At 36.0% G+C, this 25,002-nt stretch overlaps 1 protein-coding gene across 2 annotated transcripts in view; it reads left to right on the forward strand.

The window, feature by feature from the left end:
* GALNT13 (polypeptide N-acetylgalactosaminyltransferase 13) overlaps positions 1-25,002 on the forward strand; it is a gene marked incomplete at its 3' end in the record, with an annotated part of 475,438 nt that overhangs the window by 226,215 nt on the left and 224,221 nt on the right. For both annotated transcript variants that reach the window (XM_082631233.1, XM_082631232.1), the window contains exon 3: positions 24,788-24,954. In XM_082631233.1, coding sequence (XP_082487359.1) covers positions 24,788-24,954 — 167 coding nt within the window. The remainder of the gene's footprint in view (positions 1-24,787; positions 24,955-25,002) is intronic.

Consider the following 25,002-nt stretch of genomic DNA (forward strand, 5'->3'; position numbering starts at 1 on the left):
ATCTCAAACTCCTCCATATCTTTCCCCACACATCAAAATTAATCACCAAGACTCAAATATCTACTGTGTGTCTTTAATTTTTATCTTCTTCCTAGCCTATTTTAATAATGATTATAATAATAATAGCTAACATTATTAGCTATGTTCTCACTATGAAGCAGTCACTGTGCCAAGTGCTTTACATGTTTCAGTTCTCTTGATACAACATCTTTATGTGTTGTAATTAATTCCATTTTAAAAATGAGAAAAGATGAAAGATGATAAGATCACTCTAGCAATTTGCCATCCCAAGTAAATGATGGAGTCAAGGTTTGAGTCTAGGCGTTCTGATTCCAAAGCCTCCTAATCTCCTTACTTGTCTCCATCTTTCAAATGTTACCACTTCCCAAACTCAAATCTAAATCTATATTTAAATCTTGCTATGTATATTTTTAAGGCAATACCAGTTGGAAATCCACATTAATAGTATGTTTTACACCACTAGCATGCCTCAAGTTTGGCTTCACTCTTTCAAAAGTCTCTTACAAATAAACCCACTTCAGCTTCTACTTATGATGAAGCCACGCCTCACCTGATCCTGCTCCCTGTTTAGCTGTTTTGAGATGGCCTTGGCCCTGGGAGTGCTTTGGGAGCTAACAGAGTGCCAATACACCTCTATGGTCTCTGGCCCCAAATATGCCATGATCAGAGCCTGTTCCCTGCTGAGGTAGAATAATGCCACTCTCCACTTGAGAATGATGGTTTTTAGCAGTTTGTGGCTTTCTAAGACATTTAGTGCTGAAATCTCAGTCTGTGGACACATATGACCTCTAGATGCCTGATGCACTGAGACAAAATTGTGTTCAGCAAGAAGAAAGCTAATTTCTGATAAGTGAGGAATGATGAAATATCTCATATACTTCATACTCAGCTTCCAGAGCAGATCTATGTTTGTGGGCTTGAAACAAGCTATTTGGGGGTCTTCTTTAAGAGAAAAATAATAAAAAATGAGATTATGAAATTCGATAGTGTGCTGAATAGGCTGTACAATGGGCTCTGATGCTTGATCTTCTTTGGCTTTATGGTAGGTCTGCCTCGATCCACTTCATTAAGTATCAGAATCATGTTGACTCAACAGTTCCCCCCATGAGTGAATGTTCCATATGTTCCAAGAATAGATTTTATCCATGAGACATAAATGAGAAGTTTGAATGTATAGTAAAAAAAGACTTGAAGTGATTTTAGAGGCTACAAAGTAGAATAAGAAACTGAAAATAAATTTTAGGATTAGGAAAATCTTGAAGCTCAAAAAACTGACGAGAAGTTAAGTTACTCAATGACGTACCCAAAAACAAAAAAAAACAAAAAAGGAATCACCCACTTTCCAGTACTCACATTCTCTCAGAAATTATCAAATCATTTTCTTCTAGATCACAGGCTCTTATGTTAATTTCCTTTATGTTTATTTCTTCACTTGAGATCTAAAAAATGCATGTGCACATATGCATACATGTACATGTGCATATAAACAAACATATGTATTTCTGAAGAATCAAATGTTATTTTAACTTGGATATTTATATTATGACCTTGTGTTAGAAGTTCTTAAAATGTTAGTATTATACAAAATCCTACACTGGAAATTCTTATTATGAATTCTATTTTGGTGTTAATAACACTAAAAAGCAAGTTGTAACATCAGTAGTCAAGCATGAATCATCTTCATCACTATGTTCAAAGCCAGTATCTATTGTAATTAGGATTCTTATGAGAATAAATCCTTGACTTAGTACTTCACCTAATTGAATTGTTCTGTTTTGGGGGTAGGTATTTCTTTTGACTGTTGGCTTGAGGTTAATTTTGTTTCCTAAAATTGGAATCCATAATGTACCATTTGAGATCTGAGAGAGGAGTGACCTTGAGTATGTAACAATTTGACAATCACACTACAGTAATTTCTCCTTGAAGTATGAAAGGCAGTAAATACTAGTTGAGGTTTCTAGTAACAGATTCTAATGATAACTCACTTATTCCTTCAGCATGTGGAAAAAGGAATTAGATCTGACCCTAACTCTACTCACTGCTCTTGAAACCTTTCTTACAGCATGGAGACATTCTCTTTTGGAACACAAAGATTGCCGTTAACATGAAGTTTGCTCTTGTCCTGGCTAAAAACACCTCTTATTTCTCTTATTATAGCGAATCATGTGTTTTACTTTTTATTAGTGTTTGAAGTGGGGCACAAAGTGGCCTCAAAGTGGCCTTTCCTTTTTTCCAAGAGGCTACACTACTGTAGTCCTCCAAGAGATGAGATCACCCCAACATTTCTCTGTAATAGTTTACCGTTCCTCCATAGTTGTCTCGGTTCAAGCTGTGTTTGTTATATTGGGACAAATTTTAGATGCTAGGTATGACTGCCTTTTACTAACATTTCAGGAATATTTTTATCTTTTTCTTCACCATTTATTCTGTATATACCTTTGTTCTATTCCTGCCTGCTCCCTTTGTACAATTTACAGGTTGATCTCACTCTCCCTAGAGAAGAAAGCATTGAGTATTTACTCTATAAATCCTACACAGGAAGTCTTAATGAAATCAAGTATCTAACCTAGATAAAATTTAAATTCCTAAAAGAATGCTATAATAAATTCTACAATGAATTATAAAAATTATTGGTCAATGAGAAAAGCTTTTGAAAACTTTCACTGCTTTTCCTAATCAGTACTATGTTGTTTCAATGAAAATATGTATTTTAAACAGCCAACATCATGAGAAATAAACAAAGTTTAATAATAAGAAAACCAGATAAGGATAGACTATACAAAAATGGAAGAAAAAGTACATTATAGTAATCCCTAAAATTATTTTTGAAAGACCACTGAATGAACTTTGACCTGGCCTGTTCCTTTGGTTTTTAGTATGTTGCTATATGTTTCAAAGGAGGTGAAATATATAAAGCACTCATATTTTATGGGGGAATTTCCCCCAGTAGCTCCTGGATGTACTGAAGAGACAAGGTCACTGTTCAGGGATTTCAAAGACCTAGAATTTGATCACAGCACAGCCACCAACTATTTGAGAGATTTTGTCAGGTTGTTTTCTTTGTCTGTGATTCAGTTGCCCCATCCATAAAATTAAAGTTATTAGGTGAATAATTATTAAAAAATTAAAGGCACCTTCTTTGTCTGTGATTCTGTGAATACTATTACAAATATAATATAAAACAAGGGAATAGGAAATATACACTCACACATAGCTTTGCTCATGTGGCAAGAAGCATGGTTTCTTAAGGGTCTTGGTTCCTTAGTAAGACCCAGTCTTGATATCAGTCATTTCCCCCTCCTCTTTTGCTAGCTTCCACCTCTGCTCCCTACATCATGGGGCCAAATGTCTCTATGGATATAATTGTCCAGAAAGGAAATTGGGTTAACTGTCCCAGGGAGTAAATTCCATTGCTGGTACCAAGAGTCTAAGCCATCTGAAAACTAAATGAAACAGGGGTTGCAATGAGAAAATAGAAGCTAAACCTCCCCAATGTGGTTACCTCTCAGGAGGAGAAGTTAGGAAAAAGAGTCAGTGCACAAATGTTGTCTCTTCAAGTAGGGACTGATTGAGCAAATGTAAGTGCATGGAGTAGCTTTATGAGCAAGAGAGCAACATTGATGGAGTAGGAAATACAGATGTGAAAGAGTCAGTGCACAAATGTTGTCTCTTCAAGTAGGGACTGATTGAGCAAATGTAAGTGTATGGAGTAGCTTTACGAGCAAGACAGCACCATTGATGGAGTAGGAAATACATATGTGAACAGAAGAGAGAGGCAGGTTTTTTTCTCCCTACTTTATTCCCAAAGGATTTAAGAACAAAGCAAAGGAGCATGTCAAATAAATCATAAAGAAGACTAAATTATGAAAAATTTCCAGGCCTAGTCCAGAGCTCATGTGTGGCAGAGCAGAAATATTTATTTTAAGTATGTGATTTCTATTTTTTAAATATAAAACTAGCTCCTGGTTAATTTATTTGAACATAATATCTATAATTTCTTTAGCATATAAAATTAGAAAAGTATTCACTTTTAAGTATTTAATCAGGTGGTCTAAAGTCTTAAATATGATTTAAAAGAGAAACCCAATATACTGATATTCAATTTGTTTTATAGAATACAGATCTGAATTTTTTAAATACTGAAATTAAGTGAACACGTACATGTTTTAGATGGCTCAATACAACAGACATCAGCAACATGCAAAGGCTGCTGGACAGATAACAAACCTATTTGGCAGTAATTATAGTCACTATTTCTCTTCACTAAGTGATTGTAGATGAATAGTGGTCTACTTTGCTAGGATTCCTTACTTCATTTTTAATAAATCATTTGGAAATTATCTTATTACAGGTAAAACTATTTATCACCCAGGATTCTCATTCTTTAATAGTAATAGCTGCTCTTAACTAACATTTTTTTGAAATTAAGAATAGATGTATTTGACATTTTGATATTGCTTACAGTCACTAAAGCATGATATTTTATGTCACATTTAGCAATACGATTGAGGTTCAGGACATTTATGAAGTGTAATGATGAGAAAGGAGTAATTGATATATGGAGATTGCTTTGACTTCAGTTATTCATTACAATTCAGGAAATGCTTGGTAATATGTTGTTCTTTGGATTTTTTAGGTAGAAAGAGAAGTTTACATTTTTTTTATTGGGTGTGTGTGTGTGTGTAAAGAGAGAGACCGAGAGAGAATATAATGTCTTATACAAAAGAGCACATAAGATTTACATATTTCATTGTATTTAAATTTTATACTAAAAGAAAAAAACTAAGAAAAAAGTAATTAAAAATGAAACTCTAATTGTGCTGCAAAATTTAGGGGGGAGTGCACTTATACTTTGAAATGCATTAACATAAGATGGATAGAGAGCCTCACACAGGGAATAAACATGCCAGAATAAACAATGCAAAAAAAAAAAAAAAAGCTGTAAGAGAGAACTTGGCTTACCATACAATAAAACATAGTATAAATCTCTATAGTTAAAACAGTGTGATAGTGGAACATAGAAAAACAGACAATGAAATGAAATAGGATGTATAGAGATAGATAATAAGAATAAATGGAAGTTTAATATAACAAAGTGACATCTCAAATCACTGTCCTTGCTAAAGAATAAGCACCATATCAATCAGCAATCTAAATTTTTTTAAAAAGGTGAATTCCTCTATAACCTTGGTGAAGAGACATACTCTTCTATTTGTCATTACAATGCATGTGCATAAAAGAATATATTGATACATTTGAATACATGTAATAAGCCTTTCACATGGAAAAATATAAGTAAAATAAAAATATAACTATCAAACTGATAGAAAATATTGGCAGATATATCACAAATAAAGGGACCATTATTTCTATAATTGAAGATTTCTGAAGAATCCAAGGGCACAAAGCAAAACAAACAAGCAAAGAAACAAAAAACCTTCAATACAAAAATGGACAAAAAACTAGAAGAGATATTTACACACACCACACACACACAGATAGAAAGTTGACTTTTAAACATATTAAGCACATTGAAAGATGTTTGACTTCATTCCTCCTTAGAAAAATGCAAGTTAAAACTTCTTTGAGATATTTTTACTCACCTATCAGACTGGTAAAAAATTTTAAAGTTTGATAACACTTCCTGTTTGCATAACTAGGGGAAAACAAAAGCTGTCAAGCATTGATGATGGAAAAACAAATTGGCACAGCCTTTATAGTCAGAGATTTGTCAATGTCTAATAAAATTGTATATGCATTTACCTTTGAATCAGCAATTATACATCTAGATATTTACCCTGAGACAACCCCTTGAAATATATGAAAAATATACATGCACAGGACATATATTAGAGGCAATAATCATCAATGGATGGTATAACTAGTGAGTGAAATTTTGATAAAATAGTATATTTTATAAAATCTCAAGTTATCTCCTCACAAGATATTACAATGGGAAAATACATTGGGAAAACCTGGCAGACTCCGCCCTACTCAAGTGGTCAACATTAATATTAGTAATAACACAAATCAACATCATGAGCCTCCTGTTATGATGCTCTAAGGATGACCCAACATCACTTCTGTTGTACTCTTGCCCCCAGATGGTGACCTAATGATGTGGAAACAGCAGACAAAACTCCCTTCCCCCAAAATGATGTGCCTGTTGTTGCCATTGATAAGAATGGTTGTATTTAATGGGAAATAATGGGGACAGAAAAGAAATTATTTCTTATTTAAAACTGAGTGGGAGAAATATATAAAAAAAAATTTCATGATGCTTATAGTCTTTTAATTGATACTTAATTTAGCAGCAATTAAGCCTTGCAATTGCTATTTGATACTTTTAAATTTTCATCTTAGTAGATAATGAAACTTGGTTTCTATTCTTTAATTTCTTCACTTGTTTCATACATGAGACTTTGATCTTAATTTTGTTCTCATTCATGGATTTAAAATATTTTTGTAAAAATATATAACGTATGGTATTTATGTTCTGTGATAGGGGAACAAAGTACAGTTGTTCCCTGAATCATTCCTTCAGTGTCAGAAATCCATGATATTCAATTTCATAGAGTACTATTGAGTATAACTTATATTGTTTTACTTATATATTTTTATAAATAAATATAAATGTAGTTATAGATATAGATAGGTATATAGACATGTAGTGCATTATAGCAAACAAAGCTAGAAATAAGTGAAAACGCTAAGCTAAAGTGAAAAAAATAAGTTCTTATAAAGCCCACATACTTTACTCCATACAGATGGTCTTTGCACATTGACCCCATTCAAATAAAGTGCAATGACCTGCCTGATATTTTGCCCCACTATTCATTATATCCCCAATTCTTAATCTAAAGATACAACTGTGCGTTTGAAAACAGAGCTAATCATCTCTGTAGTCAGGGTAATTAAAGTATTTTAAAGCTTAGGGCACACCTGTAGAGTTGTCCAGTGTGTGCACTGCGCAAAGTCATCCAGCTGAAGGAGTGAGTGGTGCAGTCTTACGATGCTGTGGACCTCGGTGAGGGGCTGTGTCTCACTGGAAGGAAGAGTGCCTCTTTCTGGTTACAAAAGCCAAATTTGCTATTAAATCTGTAGTAGCAGGACTCCTCTGTCCAGAAGGCACACATTTTTCTAATCACACAGTGTAAGCTAGTTGTGGCCCTGATTCTAGTTCAACAAGCCCATTTCACATCTTCCCTCATCCTGTGTATCACTTTCAGTTACCACTTTGATCCTAAGACGTAGTTCCTATGTTATACCCTAATCCATGAACTGAGCTTGCTTCCTGTACTTGTGTGTCAATACATTTAGCCCAATAAAGCAGAACCCCAGTTTTTTCATGAGTGAATTCTTTACTTTCTCTGACCTTTCAGGGACTATGGTCTTCTATTTCTGAATATATCCCCTGGATTTGATCCTTGTTACTTGATACTATTCCCACAAATATCACCGATTTCTCTGTTAGTATCTTTCTTTTGCTTGTTGCTAGGCATCCCATGGCAGTGCTTTCGCCCCTTGCCAACACTGCATTGTTCTTTTTTTTAATCTTTTTTTTATAACATCTTTATTGGAGTCTAATTGCTTTACAATGATGTGTTAGTTTCTGCTTTATAACAAAGTGAATCAGTTTTACATATATATATATATCCCCACATATCCTCCCTCTTGCATGTCCCTCCCACCCTCCCTAACCCACCCTACAGGTGGTCACAAAGCACCGAGCTGATCTCCTTTGTGCTATGCAGTTGCTTCCCACTAGCAATCTATTTTACATTTGGTAGTGTATATATGTCCATGCCACTCTCTCACTTTGTCCCAGCTTATCCTTCACCCTCCCCATGTCCTCCAGTCCATTCTCTACGTGTGCCTCTTTATTCCTGTCCTGCTCCTAGATTCTTCATAACTATTTTCTTTTTTTAAATAAGATTCCATATATATGTGTTAGCATATGATATTTGTCTTTCTCTTTCTGACTTACTTCACTCTGTATGACAGACTCTAGGTCCATCCACCTCATTACACATAACTCAATTTCATTTCTTTTAATGGCTGAGTAATATTCCATTGTATATATGTGCCACGTCTTTTTTATCCATTCATCTGTCAATGGACACTTAGGTTGATTCCATGTCCTGACTATTGTAAATAGAGCTGCAATGAACATTGTGGTACATGACTCTTTTTGAATTATGGTTTTCTCAGGATATATGCCCAGTTGTGGGGTTGCTGGGTCATATGATAGTTCTATTTTTAGTTTTTTAAGGAACCTCCATGCTGTTCTCCATAGTAGCTGTATCGATTTACAATCCCACCAACAGTGCAAGAGGGTTCCCTTTTCTCCACACCCTCTCCAGCATTTATTGTTTCTAGATTTTTTAATGATGACCATTCTGACTGGTGTGAGGTGATATATCATTGTAGTTTTGATTTGCACTTCTCTATTAATTAGTGATGTTGAGCATTTTTTCATGTGTTTGTTGGCCATATGTATATCTTCTTTGGAGAAATGTCTATTTAGGTCTTCTGCCCATATTTGCATTGGGTTGTTTGTTTTTTTGATATTGAGCTGCATGAGCTGCTTGTAAATTTTGGAAATTAACCCTTTGTCAGTTGCTTCATTTGCAAATATTTTCTCCCATTCTGAGGGCTGTCTTTTCGTCTTATTTATGGAATCCTTTGCTGTGCAAAAGCTTTTAAGTTTCATTAGGTCCCATTTGTTTATTTTTGTTTTTATTTCCATTTCCCTAGGAGGTGGGTCAAAAGGATCTTGCTGTGATTTATGTCATAGAGTGATCTGCCTATGTTTTCCTCTAAGAGTTTTAAAGCATCTGGCCTTACATTTAGGTCTTTAATCCATTTTGAGTTTATTTTTGTGTATGGTGTTAGAGAGTGTTGTAATTTCATTATTTTACATGTAGCTATCCAGTTTTCCCAGCACCACTTATTGAGGAGGCTGTCTTTTCTCCATGGTATGTTCTTGCCTCCTTTTTAAAAATAAGGTGACCATATGTGTGTGGGTATATCTCTGGGCTTTCTATCCTGTTTCATTGATCTGTATTTCTGTGTTTGTCCCAGTAACATACTGTCTTGATTACTGTAGCTTTGTTGTATAGTCTGAAGTCAGGGAGCCCAATTCTTCCAGCTCTGTTTTTCGTTCTCAAGATTGCTTTGGCTATTTGGGGTCTTTTGTATTTCCATACAAACTGTGAAATTTTTTGTTCTAGTTCTGAGAAAAGTGCCATTGGTAGTTTGATACGGATTGCATTGAATCTGTAGATTGCTTTAGGTAGTACAGTCATTTTCACAATATTCATTCTCATTCTTCCAATCCAGGGGCATGGTATATTTCTCCATCTGTTTGTATCATCTTTAATTTCTTTCATCAGTATCTTATAATTTTCTGCATGCAGGTCTTTTGTCTCCTTGGGTAGGTTTATTCCTAGATATTATATTCTTTTTCTTGCAATGGTAAACGGGAGTGTTTTCTTGATTTCTCTTTCAGATTTTTCATCATTAGTGTATAGGAATGCAAGAGATCTCTGTGCATTAATTTTGTATCCTTCTACTTTACCAAATTCATAGATTAGCTCTAGTAGTTTTATGGTAGCATCTTTAGGTTTCTCTATGTATAGTATCATGTCATCTGCAAACAGTGACAGCTTTACTTCTTCTTTTCTGATTTGGATTCTTTTTGTTTCTTTTTCTTCCCTGATTGCTGTGCCTAAAACTTCCAAAACTCTGTTGAATAAGAGTGGTGAGAGTGGGCAACCTTGTCTTGTTCCTGATCTTAATGGAAATGGTTTTAGTTTTTCATCATTGAGAACGATGTTGGCTCTGGGTTTGTCATATATGGCCTTTATTTTGTTTGAGGTAAGTTCCCTCTATGCCTACTTTTTGGAGGATTTTTATCATAAAAGGTGTTGAATTTTGTCAGAAGCTTTTTCTGCATCTATTGAGATTATTGTATGATTTTTATCCTTCAATTTGTTTATATGGTGTATCACATTGATAGATTTGTGTATATTGAGGAATCCTTTCATTCCTGTGATAAACCCTACTTGATCATGGAGGATGATCCTTTTAATATGCTGTTGGATTCTGTTTGCTAGTATTTTGTTGAGGATTTTTGCATCTGAGTTCATCAGTGACACTGGCCTGTAGTTTGCTTTTTGTGTGACATCTTTGTCTGGGTTTGGTATCAGCGTGCTTGTGGCCTCGTAGAATGAGTTTGGGAGTGATCCTCCCTCTGCTATATTTTGGAAAAGTTTGAGAAGGATAGGTGTTAGCTCTTCTCTGAATGTTTGATAGAATTTGCCTGTGAAGCCATCTGGTCCTGGGCTTTTGGTTTTGGAAGATTTTTAATGATAGTCTCTATTTCAGTGCTTGTGATTGGTCTGTTTATATTTTTATTTCTTCCTGGTTCAGTCTCAGAATGTTGTGGTTTTCTAAGAATTTGTCCATTTCTTCCAGGTGGTCCATTTTATTGGCATAGAGTTGCTTGTAGTAATCTCTCATGATCCTTTGTATTTCTGCAGTGTCAGTTGTTACTTCTTTTTCATTTCTAATTCTATTGATCTTAGTCTTCCACCTCTTTTTCTTGATGAGTCTGGCTATTGGTTTATCAATTTTGTTTATCTTCTGAAATATCCTGCTTTTAGTTTTATTGATCTTTGCTATCGTTTCCTTCATTTCTTTTTCATTTATTTCTGATCTGATTTTTATGATTTGTTTCCTTCTGCTAGCCATGGGGTTTTTTTTGTTCTTCTTTCTCTAATTGTTTTAGGTGTAAGGTTAGGTTGTTTATCTGAGATGTTCCTTGTCCCTTGAGGTAGGATTATATTGCTATAAACTTCCCTCTTAGAACTGCTTTTGCTGCATCCCATAGGTTTTGGGTCATCGTGTTTTCATTGTCATTTGTTTACCGGTATTTTTTGATTTCCTGTTTGATTCCTTCAGTGATCTCTTAGTTATTAAGTAGTGTATTGCTTAGCCTCCATGTTTGTATTTTTTACAGATTTTTTCCTGTAATTCATATCAGTCTCATAGCATTGTGTTTGGAAAAGATACTTGATATGATTTCTTAAATTTCCCAAGGCTTGACTTGTGACCCAAGATATGATTTATCCTAGAAAATGTTCCATGAGCACTTGAGAAGAAAGTGTATTCTGTTGTGTTGGGATGGAATGTACTATAAATATCAATGAAGTCCACCTTGTTTAATGTATCATTTTAAGCTTGTGTTTCCTTATTTATTTTCATTTTGGATGATCTGTCCATTGGTGAAGGTCGGCTGTTAAAGTCTCCTACTATGATAGTGTTACTGTTGATTTCCCCTTTTATGGCTGTTAGCATTTACCTTATGTATTGAGGTGCTCCTATATTGGGTGCATAAATATTTACAATTGTTATATCTTCTTCTTGGATCCATCCCTTGATCATTATGTACTGTCCTTCTTTGTGTCTTCTAATAGTCTTTATTTTAAAGGCTATTTAGTCTGATATGAGAATTGCTACTCCAGCTTTCCTTTGATTTCCATTTGCATGGAATAGCTTTTTCCATCCCCTCACTTTCAGTCTGTATGTGTCTCTAGGTCTGAAGTGGCTCTCTTTTAGACAGCATATATATGAGTCTTGTTTTTGTATCCATTTAGCTAGTCTGTGTCATTTGGTTGGAGCATTTAATACATTTACATTTAAGGTAGTTATCAATATGTATGTTCCTTTTACCATTTTCTTAATTGTTTTGGGTTTGTTATGGTAAATGTTTCCCTTCTCTTATGTTTCCATCCTAGAGAAGTTCCTGTAGCATTTGTTGTAAAGCTGGTTTGGTGGTGCTGAAGTTCCTTAGCTTTTGCTTGTCTGTAAAGGTTTTGATTTCTCCGTCGAATCTGAATGAGATCCTTGCTGGATAGAGTAATCTTGGTTGTAAGTTTTTCCCTTGTATCACTTTAAATATGTCCTGCCACTCCCTCTGGCTTGCACAGTTTCTGCTGTTAACCTTATCGGGATTCCCTTGTATGTTATTTGTTGTTTTTCCCTTGCTGTTTTTAATATTTTTCTTTGTATTTAATTTTTGATAGTTTGATTAATGTGTGTCTTGGCATGTTTCTCCTTGGATTTATCCTGTATGGGACTCTGCACTTCCTGGACTTGATTGACTCTTTCCCATATTAGGGAAGTTTTCAACTATAATCTCTTCAAATATTTTCTCAGTCCCTTTCTTTTTCTCTTCTTCTTCTGGGACTCCTGCAGTTCAAATGTTGGTGAGTTTAATGTTGTCCAAGAGGTCTCTGAGACTGTCCTCAATTCTTTTCATTCTTTTTTCTTTATTCTGCTCTGCAATAGTTATTTCCACTCTTTTATCTTCCAGGTGACTTATCCATTCTTCTGCCTCCATTATTCTGCTATTGAGTCCTTCTAGAGCATTTTTTATTTCATTTATTGTGCTGTTCATCATTGTTTGTTTGCTCTTTAGTTCTTCCAGGTCCTAGTTAAATGTTTCTTGTATTTTCTCCATTTTATATCCAAGGTTTTGGATATCTTTACTATTATTACTCTGAATTCTTTTTCAGGTAGACTGCCTATTTCCTCTTGATTTGTTTGGTTGGTGGCTTTTTACCTTGCTCCTTCATCTTCTGTGTGTTCTCTGTATTCTCATTTTGCTTAACTTACTGTGTTTGGAGTCTCCTTTTTGCAGGCCTCAAGTTCATAGTTCACGTTGTTTTCGGTGTCTGCCCCCAGTGGCTAAGGTTGGTTCAGTGGGTTGTGTAGGCTTCCTGGTTGAGGAGACTAGTGCCTGTTTTCTGATTGGTGGGGCTGGATCTTGTCTTTCTGGTGGGCAGGTCCGCATCCTGTGGTGTGTTTTACAGTGTCTGTGACCTTGTTATGATTTTAGGTAGCCTCTCTGCTAATAGGTGGGGTTGTGTTCCTGTCTTGCTAGTTGTTTGGCATAGGGTGTCCAGCACTGTAGCTTGCTGGTCGTTAAGTTGAGCTGTGTCTTAGCTTTGAGATGAGGATCTCTGGGAGAGCTTTCTCCATTTGATAGTATGTGGAGCCTGGAGGTGTGTGGTGGACTAGTGTCCTGATCTCAGCTCTTCCACGTCAGAGACACAGAGGAAACCTTTCCTCCTTCACAGTTCCCTCCCAGAGATGCAGGTCCTGTCCCTATTCTTTTGTCTCGGTTTTTTTCTTTTTTTTTTTTGCCCTACCCATGTACGTGGGGAGTTTCTTGCCTTTTGGGACATCTGAGGTCTTCTGCCACCGTTCAGTAGGTGTTCTGTAGGAGCTGTTCCACATGTTGATGTATTTCTGATGTATCTGTGGGGAGGAAGGTGAGCTCCACATCTTACTCCTCCTCCATCTTGAAGGTCTACCCCACTGCATTGTTCTTGATACAGACTTGTACTCTGAAACACCATCCATCACAATTCACTCTGGATATAGAACTCCACTTGACCAATTGAACTTTCTTTCATTATCTATAACCCCATCTTTCCTCAAGAATGTATTGTTTATAATATATATATGTATGTACTTGATACACAAATGAATATTTTATATTCAGAGAATCCTTTAGCTAGAAAGTCTCATTAGAAGAATACTGAGAAAAAAGGGATCTTTTCTGGGAACATTCCAGACCTTTTCTTGAAAACAATAGCTACAGTATGATAGGGAGTCTTCCACACACTTCAGAATGACTCCATTCTCGATAGTTAAGTAGATTACATTGAAACTGGAAAATGTTTGAGACAGTGAAAACCCAAATTTTGCAGTGTGGTCATAATCATGCAAAAGATGTAAATGCACAAGGACCAGAAAAAAAAAACCTTGTGAAAATGAATAAAAAGAGAAGGAAAAGGGAATAAATACATTAAATGTTCTGGGCATTTAGGAGAGTGAACGGTTGGATATCCGTGCAGGAAATACGGTTTCATTGAGGAAGTGTGACTTGAGTCCTACCATGAATAATGTGTGTGAGCACTTCAGGGAAGACAGCATTCTAAATACAAGGAATTCTAGAGATTGAGGAAGATAAAGGCATGAGAGAGCTTTGGTTACTAAAGGAACTTTGAGATGTTCAGTATTGCAGAAGAGTTAAATGCCATGGTGAGAGGAGAAGGTGACATGTGTGAGACTAAGCCAGGAAGAGCCTTTAGATTTTAACATTAGGCAACGAAGAGCCATCAAAACATTTGAATAAAGGAGTGGCTGCTTAGATCTGCATTCTGGCCTGCAATGAGAAGGATATACTTTGGGGGTCAAAATGTCCCCCACATGCACCATATTGATGCCATGCAATAACTTAGAGAAGGGATGATAGTCTATGTAGAGGACATAGTTCCAGCGAAGGATAAGAAAGATACTGAGGGAGGAATCATCAGGATTGGTGACTCATGATGTCAACATCACCACCATAATGTCAACATCAAAGTTTCTGCCTGTGAACCTGTGCGGTGGTTTCACTGTCTAAGAGAAGTGAAACCTATAAGGCTTAGGGTGGTCAGTTGACTTGGATAAGGCCATGAATGAGGACAGAAGCAAAGCTTGTTCCAGATTCCAGGCCTTATTGAAATCAGTGTTATTTTCACTAACAAATGTGAGAGTTTAAACTTATGAATGACAATAGTGAGTAATTTTGTTGCAAAGTCACTTTAATTATAGTTACTGCATTCAATAAGCACATTCAGTTTAGACAACTCATTGTTAAGTACTTTCAATAGCATGAAAGAATTATATTCAGAGGTCATAGAAAGAGAACAGCCTTCTAAATTCATGTTCCAAAACAACAAAGGCCACAACACTTACTTGAATGGTATTCTTTTACTTCTAGGTACAGTGTTGAATTATAGTTCATTTCCAAAAAAGAGAGTTCTTCACAATAGAAAAAATATAAAACTTGCTTGTACAGTACTTATTTTTATGTGCTGGAAAAAAGAGATTGTTTAGCAACTGTTGACATGGCAGTAACTCCAGTGGGAGTATATGGTTGCCATTTATTTGGTAGAAATTAGATTTATGATATTTTATTCTTTAATATAAAGCAGATGTCAACGTAGTGTACCCAGTCTGTTAAAGTCAAGATAAGCCAGCTTAAAGCCAAAAGAGTCGTCCTCCCAAGATTTACTCAGTTCCCTGGTAGACATTCTTTTATGATTGCTTTTGTGACTGCTTTCTCAGTTCCTCACAGTGCAATACAGATGCTACACCTGGCTTCTTTCTTAAAAGAGAGACATACTTATGTAATCACCAATGCAGTACATTAATGAGTAGGGCAAATTTAATGGATAATAGGAAGGGAGGTGGGGTTGCATTATAACATTGTAGTCAAATATGAATTTTAGACATAACTCATCTTTAAAACAACTTGCAGTTGTCACATCACTGAGGAAAGTCCTCTGGCCACTTTAGCCTCTCATCATTTTACTTGCTCATCTCCTCTCCCTAGTCCCTTTTTACTCCTTTCCACCTCAAGTGCCCACCTGCCCTGGAGCAAAGCAAAATTTCCCCTCACCTCGTTCAAAGCAATTAATGTTTTCCTTTGTTTTCTGGGAATGCATACCTTCAGGCTCCCCAAGTACCTATTCTAAGAATTCTCCCTAACAAAGGCAGTTTCTTCTCTAAATGAGAAAAGGCCTTATCCTATCAGGAAAGAGGTTGAATAGCAGCTATTAAAGTCAGATTTCCAGGGTTTGAAACCCAGCTCTGTCACTTAAAAGCAAGTTACTTAACTGATCTGAACATTAAGTTATTATCACATGGGAGTAATTTAGAATATTATAAGGATTGTAATTATAATTATTATAAGAATTATTATATGATTATTATATAATATATAGTTATTAATGATTATTATAAGAATATTATAAGGACTCCATAAAAGATCACCAGAATAACCACCACCTTAACAGATAGTTCTGATGAGTTCTAGTAGTCTTGGAAAGAGAGGCCACATTAGAGATTTATCGAGATTGGGGGTCTGGGTTTAAGTGGCTTAAGACTGGTCTTTTAATGCAGGAATCTTATTGAGCCTGGTCAGTGTGTGATGTAATAGTTTAGGATTGGTGGACATATTGAGGAAAAAGTCTTGAGGTCAACTGATAGGCAAGCAGTTTGTTTAGTTAAGATATACATTGTCCTGAGAAGACAACCAAGCAACGTACTCTCCTTAAAAGGGGTTTGTTTGAGCAATTCATTGTTTGAATAAATTTATTTTCTGGAAGTTCTTGGAGCATGCAGTGAAGCTATTTATGAGTTCATAGCCTTCTCTTAGTTCTGATATTTAACCTGTGTGGTTGCAGGAGATTTCAGTTCTCAGGGTCAAATGAGATGATACATAGAAAACATATAGTACAGTGTCTGCTCCGTAACTAAGAGTTCAGTAAATGTTCGCCACTTAGTACTAGCTTTCTTTTTTTTTTTTTTTTTTTTGCGTTACGCGGGCCTCTCACTGTTGTGGCCTCTCCCGTTGTGGAGCACAGGCTCCGGACGCGCAGGCTCAGCGGCCATGGCTCACGGGCCCAGCCGCTCCGCGGCATGTGGGATCTTCCCAGACCGGGGCACGAACCCGTATCCCCTGCATCGGCAGGCGGACTCTCAACCACTGTGCCACCAGGGAAGCCCAGTACTAGCTTTCTTATTATGATGTTTCTTAAATCAGAGCTTGACTACAGGAGGAGGTGGCCTAACCATAGCTGAGGAACGCAGGATTTGATAATCAGACCGACCTATAAGGTGGGGATCTATTCCAGCTTTGGTACCAGCTGATAGACTTAACTCATGGATATTCAAGAGCAGGCAAGAAGTAGAGATCTCAGCAGAAATTGACCCTTTTGAGATCTTCCAGCAGAAAATAATAAGCAGAGATTAAGGTAAGCAGGAAGATTTAATAGCAAGCAGCCACAGCCAGCAACAGAAATTTCAGATTACGGCAATAAATGATTTAAAAGAACCAAAAGGGAAAGAGGCGGGACCTTTATACCACACTGCTACACTGGACAGAGAAATAAAGCAGTTCTCAAGCCAGGATGGTCTAGACACCAGACCTGTTCTTGAAAATGCCTTGGAAGTAAGGAATAAAATGGATGCTTGGCCACAGAAACTAAGAATAAAAGACAAGTTAATATGGCTATGGTCAGAATACTATCAGCAGCAAGGCTAAGCCAAATAAGTATAAGACCTTATCTGTAATAGTTCATATAGTGCTTGATAATATAAGAATAGTATAATAATAAATTCATATAATTCCTTAATCATTCCATTTGTTTCCTCAAAAGTCCTGTGATATAGATATGGCAAGCAGTTTTACTCTGTTTTAGGTGATGACAGAACTGAAGCTTCAAGAGTTTGCTCATAGATCCTAATGGCAGAGTGAGGAAATAAACATAGATTTTCCAGAAACAGAGCCTTCTCCAGTATATCAAAATAGAATGATGTTACTTACGTTTGAGGGGAATGTGTTATAATAAAATGACTTGCAGGCCAATTTTCTCATACTCCTCCCCTTTCCTCACCCTAGCTCATTTATTTGCCCTGGCTCTAGAAGCTTGAAAACCAAAACCAACCGAAAATATAAAAAGATGTAGAAAAACGGGTATTTCTACACCTCTAGTTCAGATTATAATAGTGTAGAACTATGGCTGGCGGACTTCCCTGGTGGCACAGTGGTTAAGAATCCACCTGCCAATGCAGGGGACACGGGTTCGAGCCCTGGTCCAGTAAGATTCCACATGCCGCGGAGCATCTAAGCCCATGCACCACAACTAATGAGCCTGCGCTCTAGAGCCCGTGAGCCACAACTACTGAGCCCTCGTGCCTAGAGCCCATGCTCCACAACAAGAGAAGCCACCGCAATGAGGTAGCCTGCGCACCGCAACGAAAAGTAGTCCCCGCTCACCACAACTAGAGAAAGCCCATGCACAACAACGAAGACCCAACACAGCCAAAAATTAAGAAATAAATAAATAATCTATTTTAAAAAACTACAGTTGGGAAGTTAATCTGATAATTAATACAATAGCCTGCCTCTTGGTGAAGTTTTCATGCGTCAACCCCTTACTAAATATATTTTGTGACATGCAGAAGGCTAGTTTCTGGCGGCACAGAGATAAATAAGATTAACCTTCCCTCTTCTTTTTAAGAAGCCCCTAGGGGCTTCCCTGGTGGCACAGTGGTTGAGAGTCCGCCTGCCGATGCAGGGGACACGGGTTCATGCCCCGGTCCAGGAAGATCCCACATGCCGCAGAGCGGCTGGGCCCGTGAGCCATGGCTGCTGAGCCTGCGCGTCCGGAGCCTGTGCTCCGCAACGGGAAAAGCCACAGCGGTGAGAGGCCCGCGTAACGCCAAAAAAAAAAAAAAAAAGAAGCCCCTAGTCTACTGGATTAGATGTATTTGTTGTGAAAGAGTATAATAAGTAAAAGGATTGAGGCATATATGAAGTACAAGGTTGGGGAGGGGCTGAGTAGTCTTCTCTGGGATTAGGGAAGTAGAGAGAAAGAAATTCCCTGGCTCCCTCTTCCTCCTTTCTGCTGCACAGCGCTCTCCACCCAAGGTCCTCGTGGCATATCGCAAAGAGAAACTGACAAGCAAGGGAGTCTTGGAAAAGCATCCTGCTCAAAAACCCTCCTGCTCCGCCCACCCCTATGCTTAGAAGAAAACATAAGGAGCAAAGAGTAGATCTGATAACAAATAGGCTAAGGATGAGTACAGGGTCTACCTGGATGTTAAAATAAAGGTGATTGGGACAGGTGCATAACAATTTGATTTTGTAAAGAAAGAAAAAAAAATTGAAATAGTCAAGTAATTATGACTTACAGGAACTTACTTTTGGAAGGTTTAACACAATGAAAGTACAAATCAACATATAGAAACCCATGCAAAATTAAGTGCTTCATTTTACTGAGGCAGCAAGCTTTCAATTACGAAAGAAACACTTTCCTGTTGCCCAAGTTTTCTTTGCATGGGTGCATTGAAAAATGATGGAATTTCTCTCTGTGAATGTAAATGTTAATGATGGGGAAACGTGGAAACCACACATAATGCTGCAAGGTTCAATGCAATTCCCACAGCTCTTAAAAATAAGAAGTATATAGAGGACTTTAAGTATTTTAAATCACTGTTATTACTCTTCTTTGTTTGAGGCAGTTAAAGGTAGCCACTGATTCACTGAGCAGCAATCCAAAAAGTCATGCAGACTACAGTGTTGACAGCCTTTGTTTGGAGTCCAAAATGCACTGTGTCTAACTAAACCACTGTGTAATTATGGATCCTTTGTGATTTCCCATTCTCATCTTATAGTCAATTTTTCTTTGATATGGCATGTTGTGTTCCAGTAGCTTCTCTGAAATCATCAGTATGGTTTTGAAAAGGATAAAATCAAATTGTAACAGTCTATGTTCCCATAATGTGTGCATAGCCAAGGGAAAAGATGGTAAATAGGTACACTACCTCACTATTTCCATGTTCCAGACAGTGGAAAAGTGATTCTACCCCCGAATTATCTCCAAAGAAGAGCAGTTACATTTATTTCGCATATATTTACAAATCAACAGCTCATACACAGAAAACTGGATGAACATTAGTATGTATCCAGATGACAGAAGAGCTTGTAAATGAAGTAGAGACTTTCTGACTCCCGTACTTATAATTAAAGGAAATAGTGCCTTATTTTAGTTCATACAAACACAAAAAGAGATACTAACCTTATACATCCTATTTTAAAATGTTGATGTAAGCAAAAAGGTTTTATATATATATGTATGTATATACATACATACATGTATGTATATACATATATATGCATGTATATCATATCAGTGTTTCTGTTAAATACATTTAGGTAAAGTTGTCAGCTTTGGCTGCACATTCAAATCCCCAGGAGACATTTCTTTTTAATCCCATTACCCATGGCCACACCCCAGACCCCTAAATCAGAATCTCTGTGGCTGAAACCCACATAATCAGTAATTTTTTTTCAAGCTCATGGGATGATTCCTATGTGCATCTAAGAATTAGAGCCAGAGATATATTATTACAGAATTAAAAGGAAATAAACTTTCATTTTCTTTCAACTATTATAGATTTAGAATGTCAAAATATAGTGCAAATATGAAATGCTGCTATGATAAAGCTTATGATCTTATTGGAATACCAGATTTCAGGAGCTTAATTTGAGTATTGGGTATCAGATATTCCTTTCAAATTGATGAAAATTGCTGTTGCAGTCTGCCACTTTTACTCTCAAAGTTAATTACATACACATGGTGTTCCTACAATTATGTCAGATTTTCCAGTTCTATTTAGATGTTTACATAAAAGAGAAATAATGTCTTCGAAAGACAGGTTGCTAAGAGTATTTGATCTATATGTACCTAATTTCAGTGAAAGCGGTCTTTCTATGCTTAGTTTTAATAAAATGATCCTAGGAGAATCTACTTCTCTTTTTGACTTAAAGATAAATATTTATAAAGATATAAATTATTTTAAAAGGCATAAAAATGCTTTTTTTCTAATTTTTAAGACACCAACAACATCATTTAAGACATCTAGCATATAATATGGAGCAGAAATCATTAGTATTACTAATAATATTAAATAATAAATTATTTTATTAGTGGTATTATTTATTACTTTATTATGCAGAGTATTGAACTAGCTCTGTGACTTGAGACTTGTATTCTGTGAAATAAATATTTGAATTAGTCAACTTTGAAAGTCCTTTGCAATTCCACCTTTTGGAGATTCTGAGCTTTACTCTGCTGTGTAGACCAAGCAATGTCTACCACACATTTCAGAGTACATACTTTAATCTTATTATGAGAGATGTAAAAGCTGAGGTGAACAGTGGTGAAATTCTTCCTGTAGTACCACAGAGAAGGAGTTTGTCATGTGTGAGGGTGAAGAGATTATTAGAGAAGTCCAAACTATCTATTTATTTTAAGTACTTACCTCCACCTACATCATATAGGTTCCTTGTTTTGTTTTGTTTTTAATTATTTCTAGAAAAATCAGCCAGTTAAAAAAAATTCTGCCAGTTTAGATACTAAAGGCATTAAAAGAAAAAAACAACCTGAAAAAATCAAACAACACTTTAGTACTTTTCTGTGGCTAAAGAAAAAATTATTGTATTCACCTGTTTTAAGTGTACGCTTTATACCTTTTATATGTCTGAAATCAGGATGAGTTTTACAGTTAATGATTAGTTACAAACATTGTCTACCAGCTGGCAGTTGTCATGTAGGCAATATTCCTTAAGCTTGTGTGAATGTGGTCATTGCCGCTTACATAGTTAAACTTCAACTAAGTTATGTGCACTATTTGTACTGTATGTGTAGAGTTTGTCATTCAACATTTCTTGAGAAAGATTACAATATGATTCAGTATTAGAACAAAAAGTTATTGTCTGAACAGAAGGACAGGAAACAGTGGCAAAAATTATACTTCATTTGTTGAAGCCAATATTTATGGTTGGAGCAATGACTGCAATTTCATATTTTCTTGTTAATCAACAGCTGACTGATTTATATAGCCTGTTGCTTATCATGTCAACCCAGGACCAGCACTGTCCACATCACCAGGCATCTTATTAGAAATTCAGAACCTTGGGCCCATCCCAGATCTACTGAATCAGAATCTGAATTTTATCAAGATTCCAAGATAATTCTTTTGCAGCTAAAAGTTTGCAAAGCACAGCTTTATAGTACCAAAGGGTACTATACCAAGTACCAAGGGGTACAAGATGAAGTTGTTTTGTATTTTGTTACTGAGGTATGTGCTAAACGCATGCCTCTCATTTAAGTAATACAACCTAAAGCTGGAGAAATCCCCTTAGAATAGATGAAAGAAACTTCAAAGAAACAAGAAACTAGTGTGACTGATTTATAAGCAAGCCTGAAAATATTGATAGGAATCTATGTCCAAATAAGTTTAAAAGCTTTTTCTACAGGCTTTACTTAGGTATTTAATAAAGCCTATTCAAGATAAGAAAGCATTATATTATAGTTTATTTGACAACATGTTTCTAGTGGAACATAAAATTTTTCCTAGTGAAACATTTTTCTTTTCTAGTGGAACATAAAATCATGATGTATCTAACCCTAGGTGAAACAATAGGTTTGATGAATTACAGACAATAATTCAAGTTCAGTGTGTCACAAATCCATTAAAAACCACGAAAATAAAAACGTTTGTTCATACGTATCTATGCACTTAAGATAACTGGATAAACTGACATAGAAAATGATTAATTTGTGTAACAAGAATTATCCTATAAATTATTTTATTATTATACAAAGTTTTCTTTGCTAAATAACTGTATACATAGGAGGAAGAGGAAGAATTAATAACATATTAGCCACATTTTATTTTTATGCTACATTAAACAATGACATGGTGGAAGTTTTCTCTAAGTAAGCAAAATAGCTACATTAATAGTAAATTAGTTCATTATAACTTCGTCATATATAATGAATATAAAATTAACATTTGTGAGTGGACTTTTTTTAACCGCAAAAATAAAGCATGCTGGAAATAGTTTAAGAAGCTGGATCTAAATGTCTGCTTTTATTTCGATATTTTAAATGATTTATCTAAATATCTCATTCATTTTTTTCTTTATTAGCACTTAGTGTAACATGTGAGAGATTCAATTCACAAGAAATAATTTTTATCCAAATGATACTAAGTAGACTTTATAGACCATTATCCTTGGGTTAAACCAGTATTTGTTGACTGTTGGACCGATTTCAGCCTGCTTTTCCAGCTTTACTTCTTTATTGATGATAATTATTATCTTTATGATACATTTTGTTCAGCATGCTGAAAGTGAGGGGGTGTTTTGCTGAGGAAGAAGAATGGAGGTTTGAGGAAAATCATGGCAAGAACCTTTCTGACTTACCAAGACAGCTTTCTAAGTTCATGTAGTGATGAACTGCCTGGAGGTACAAGTCAAATGATGATGAAACATATAGAAACCATTTGAATCTTGCTACCAGAATGGGAAGAGATGACTATGAATCAACCTCCTTTTCACCCCCTACATTTTGATTTTTCTTATATACAGTGTCCTTTATAGTGTGGCTGCTTAATGAATGTTATTCAAATAAATATTTGCTGAACAAATGTTATGGTTAGACACATGCACATTCTTATCTGGCTATATTGCAGAGCACTTCACTGAGTAGGTGATATTTTAGGCTGTTTTAAAAGATTAAAATCTCAGCAGGCATGCAGTCCCTATTTGTTTTATTACATGCCTTTGATGCCCACACTTTAGTGGATTTTTTTTCACTCACCCGTGAAGGAGACTAATTTTAACGATGCTAATTTTGTGTCATAGATTAGGTCATTTATTGGTGACAGGGTGTATCTCGTTCATTTTACTTTATGGAATTATTTTAATTTTCTAGCTCTTTAGAATATTTTACAGGAAAAAATAACCTAAGGTGAATAAATTTCTATTCCTGTTCTGGATACCCAGTGACATTCTTTTTTGAATATTCTGTAATCACAGTGATTTAACATTACATGACAGAAATGTCTAAATGTTGAAAGTTGATATGGGTGAGAGCCATCTGCATGTTAAATTTGGGACGACCACCTGGAACACGCTGCATGTTATTTATCAAAATGTACCTTTTTCAACTGATGGCTTGAAAAGTAAAATCTGGAGTTCTTTTAACTTGTAAGCAAAATTAAAAGTTTTTCTCAAAATATCAAGTTGTAAAAGTAATAACAATTATGATGTAACCTCTTACTAAATAGTGTGCTCCAGTGATCAGAAACACCTGGAAACTTTTTTTTTTTTTTTCCGGTATGCGGGCCTCTCACTGTTGTGGCCTCTCCTGTTGCAGAGCACAGGCTCTGGACGCGCAGGCTCAGCAGCCATGGCTCACGGGCCCAGCCACTCCGCGGTGTGTGGGATCTTCCCGGACCAGGGACACAAACCCGCGTCCCCTGCATTGGCAGGCGGACTCTCAACCACTGCGCCACCAGGGAAGCCCTCACCTGGAAACTTTTTAAAAGCTGCATATTCTCAGGCTGCACCCCAGATCTTCGGAACCACAATCTGCATTTTAACAAATCCCTAGGCAATTCCTCTGCACATTAAGGTTTGAGATGTTCTGGTAGCCTATATACCCTTTCAGAATCTCCGATTTTGATTGTATAGTACTCATTGAGAATCTGTAAAGTGTATCCTGGCCCCTAAATCTTTACCTCAAAGTAGACATGGATTATGGCATTCTCAAACAGAATAGAAAGCGTACGTGACTAGATTTTAGAATAGAAAAATCATTTCAGTTCTACAAGCTTCAAAACCCTGTGAACATACGCCTTTTTATGTTCTTAAGACTTTTTGAGTTATACAATAACTCTTTTTCTAATCAAAGAGGACAGTTATATCTACTAAGTGAATTCATCTGTCCCTGTTGTACCTGGTCTTCTATTGATAGACTCAGAATGCTATTTTAGCTTTCTTAGACTTGTGTAAATCATGCCTCTTTGTTCCCTGGAGTTAATGTAAAATTAGTCAAAAATAAAATCAGTTAAAATAATATTATTAAGTATGCATATTTAATTTTCAAAGTGCCAAGTGATTACTCACAGCAAATATTAAAAGGAAAATAATTTTAGATAATCATAAAGCGTTTCTGTAGTAAAGCGCTTTCAAGTCTAAAGTTGTGTCATAATGGATATTTTTATTACAATGATCAGAATGAAAAATGAACTTCTTAGCATGTTCCTCTTCTTTCCTGTCTTCCAGATGCAAGACAAAGGTCTACCCTGATGAACTTCCAAACACAAGTGTAGTCATTGTATTTCATAATGAAGCTTGGAGCACTCTCCTTAGAACTGTTTACAGTGTTATAAATCGCTCTCCACCCTATCTACTCTCTGAGGTCATCTTGGTAGATGATGCCAGTGAAAGAGGTACAAATATTTTTTTGTATATATTTTTTTAATTAGAAAGCTTTACTG

This window comes from Mesoplodon mirus, assembly GCF_964341445.2.
Source record: "Mesoplodon mirus genome assembly, chromosome: 8".
NCBI classification, from domain to species: domain Eukaryota; kingdom Metazoa; phylum Chordata; class Mammalia; order Artiodactyla; family Ziphiidae; genus Mesoplodon; species Mesoplodon mirus.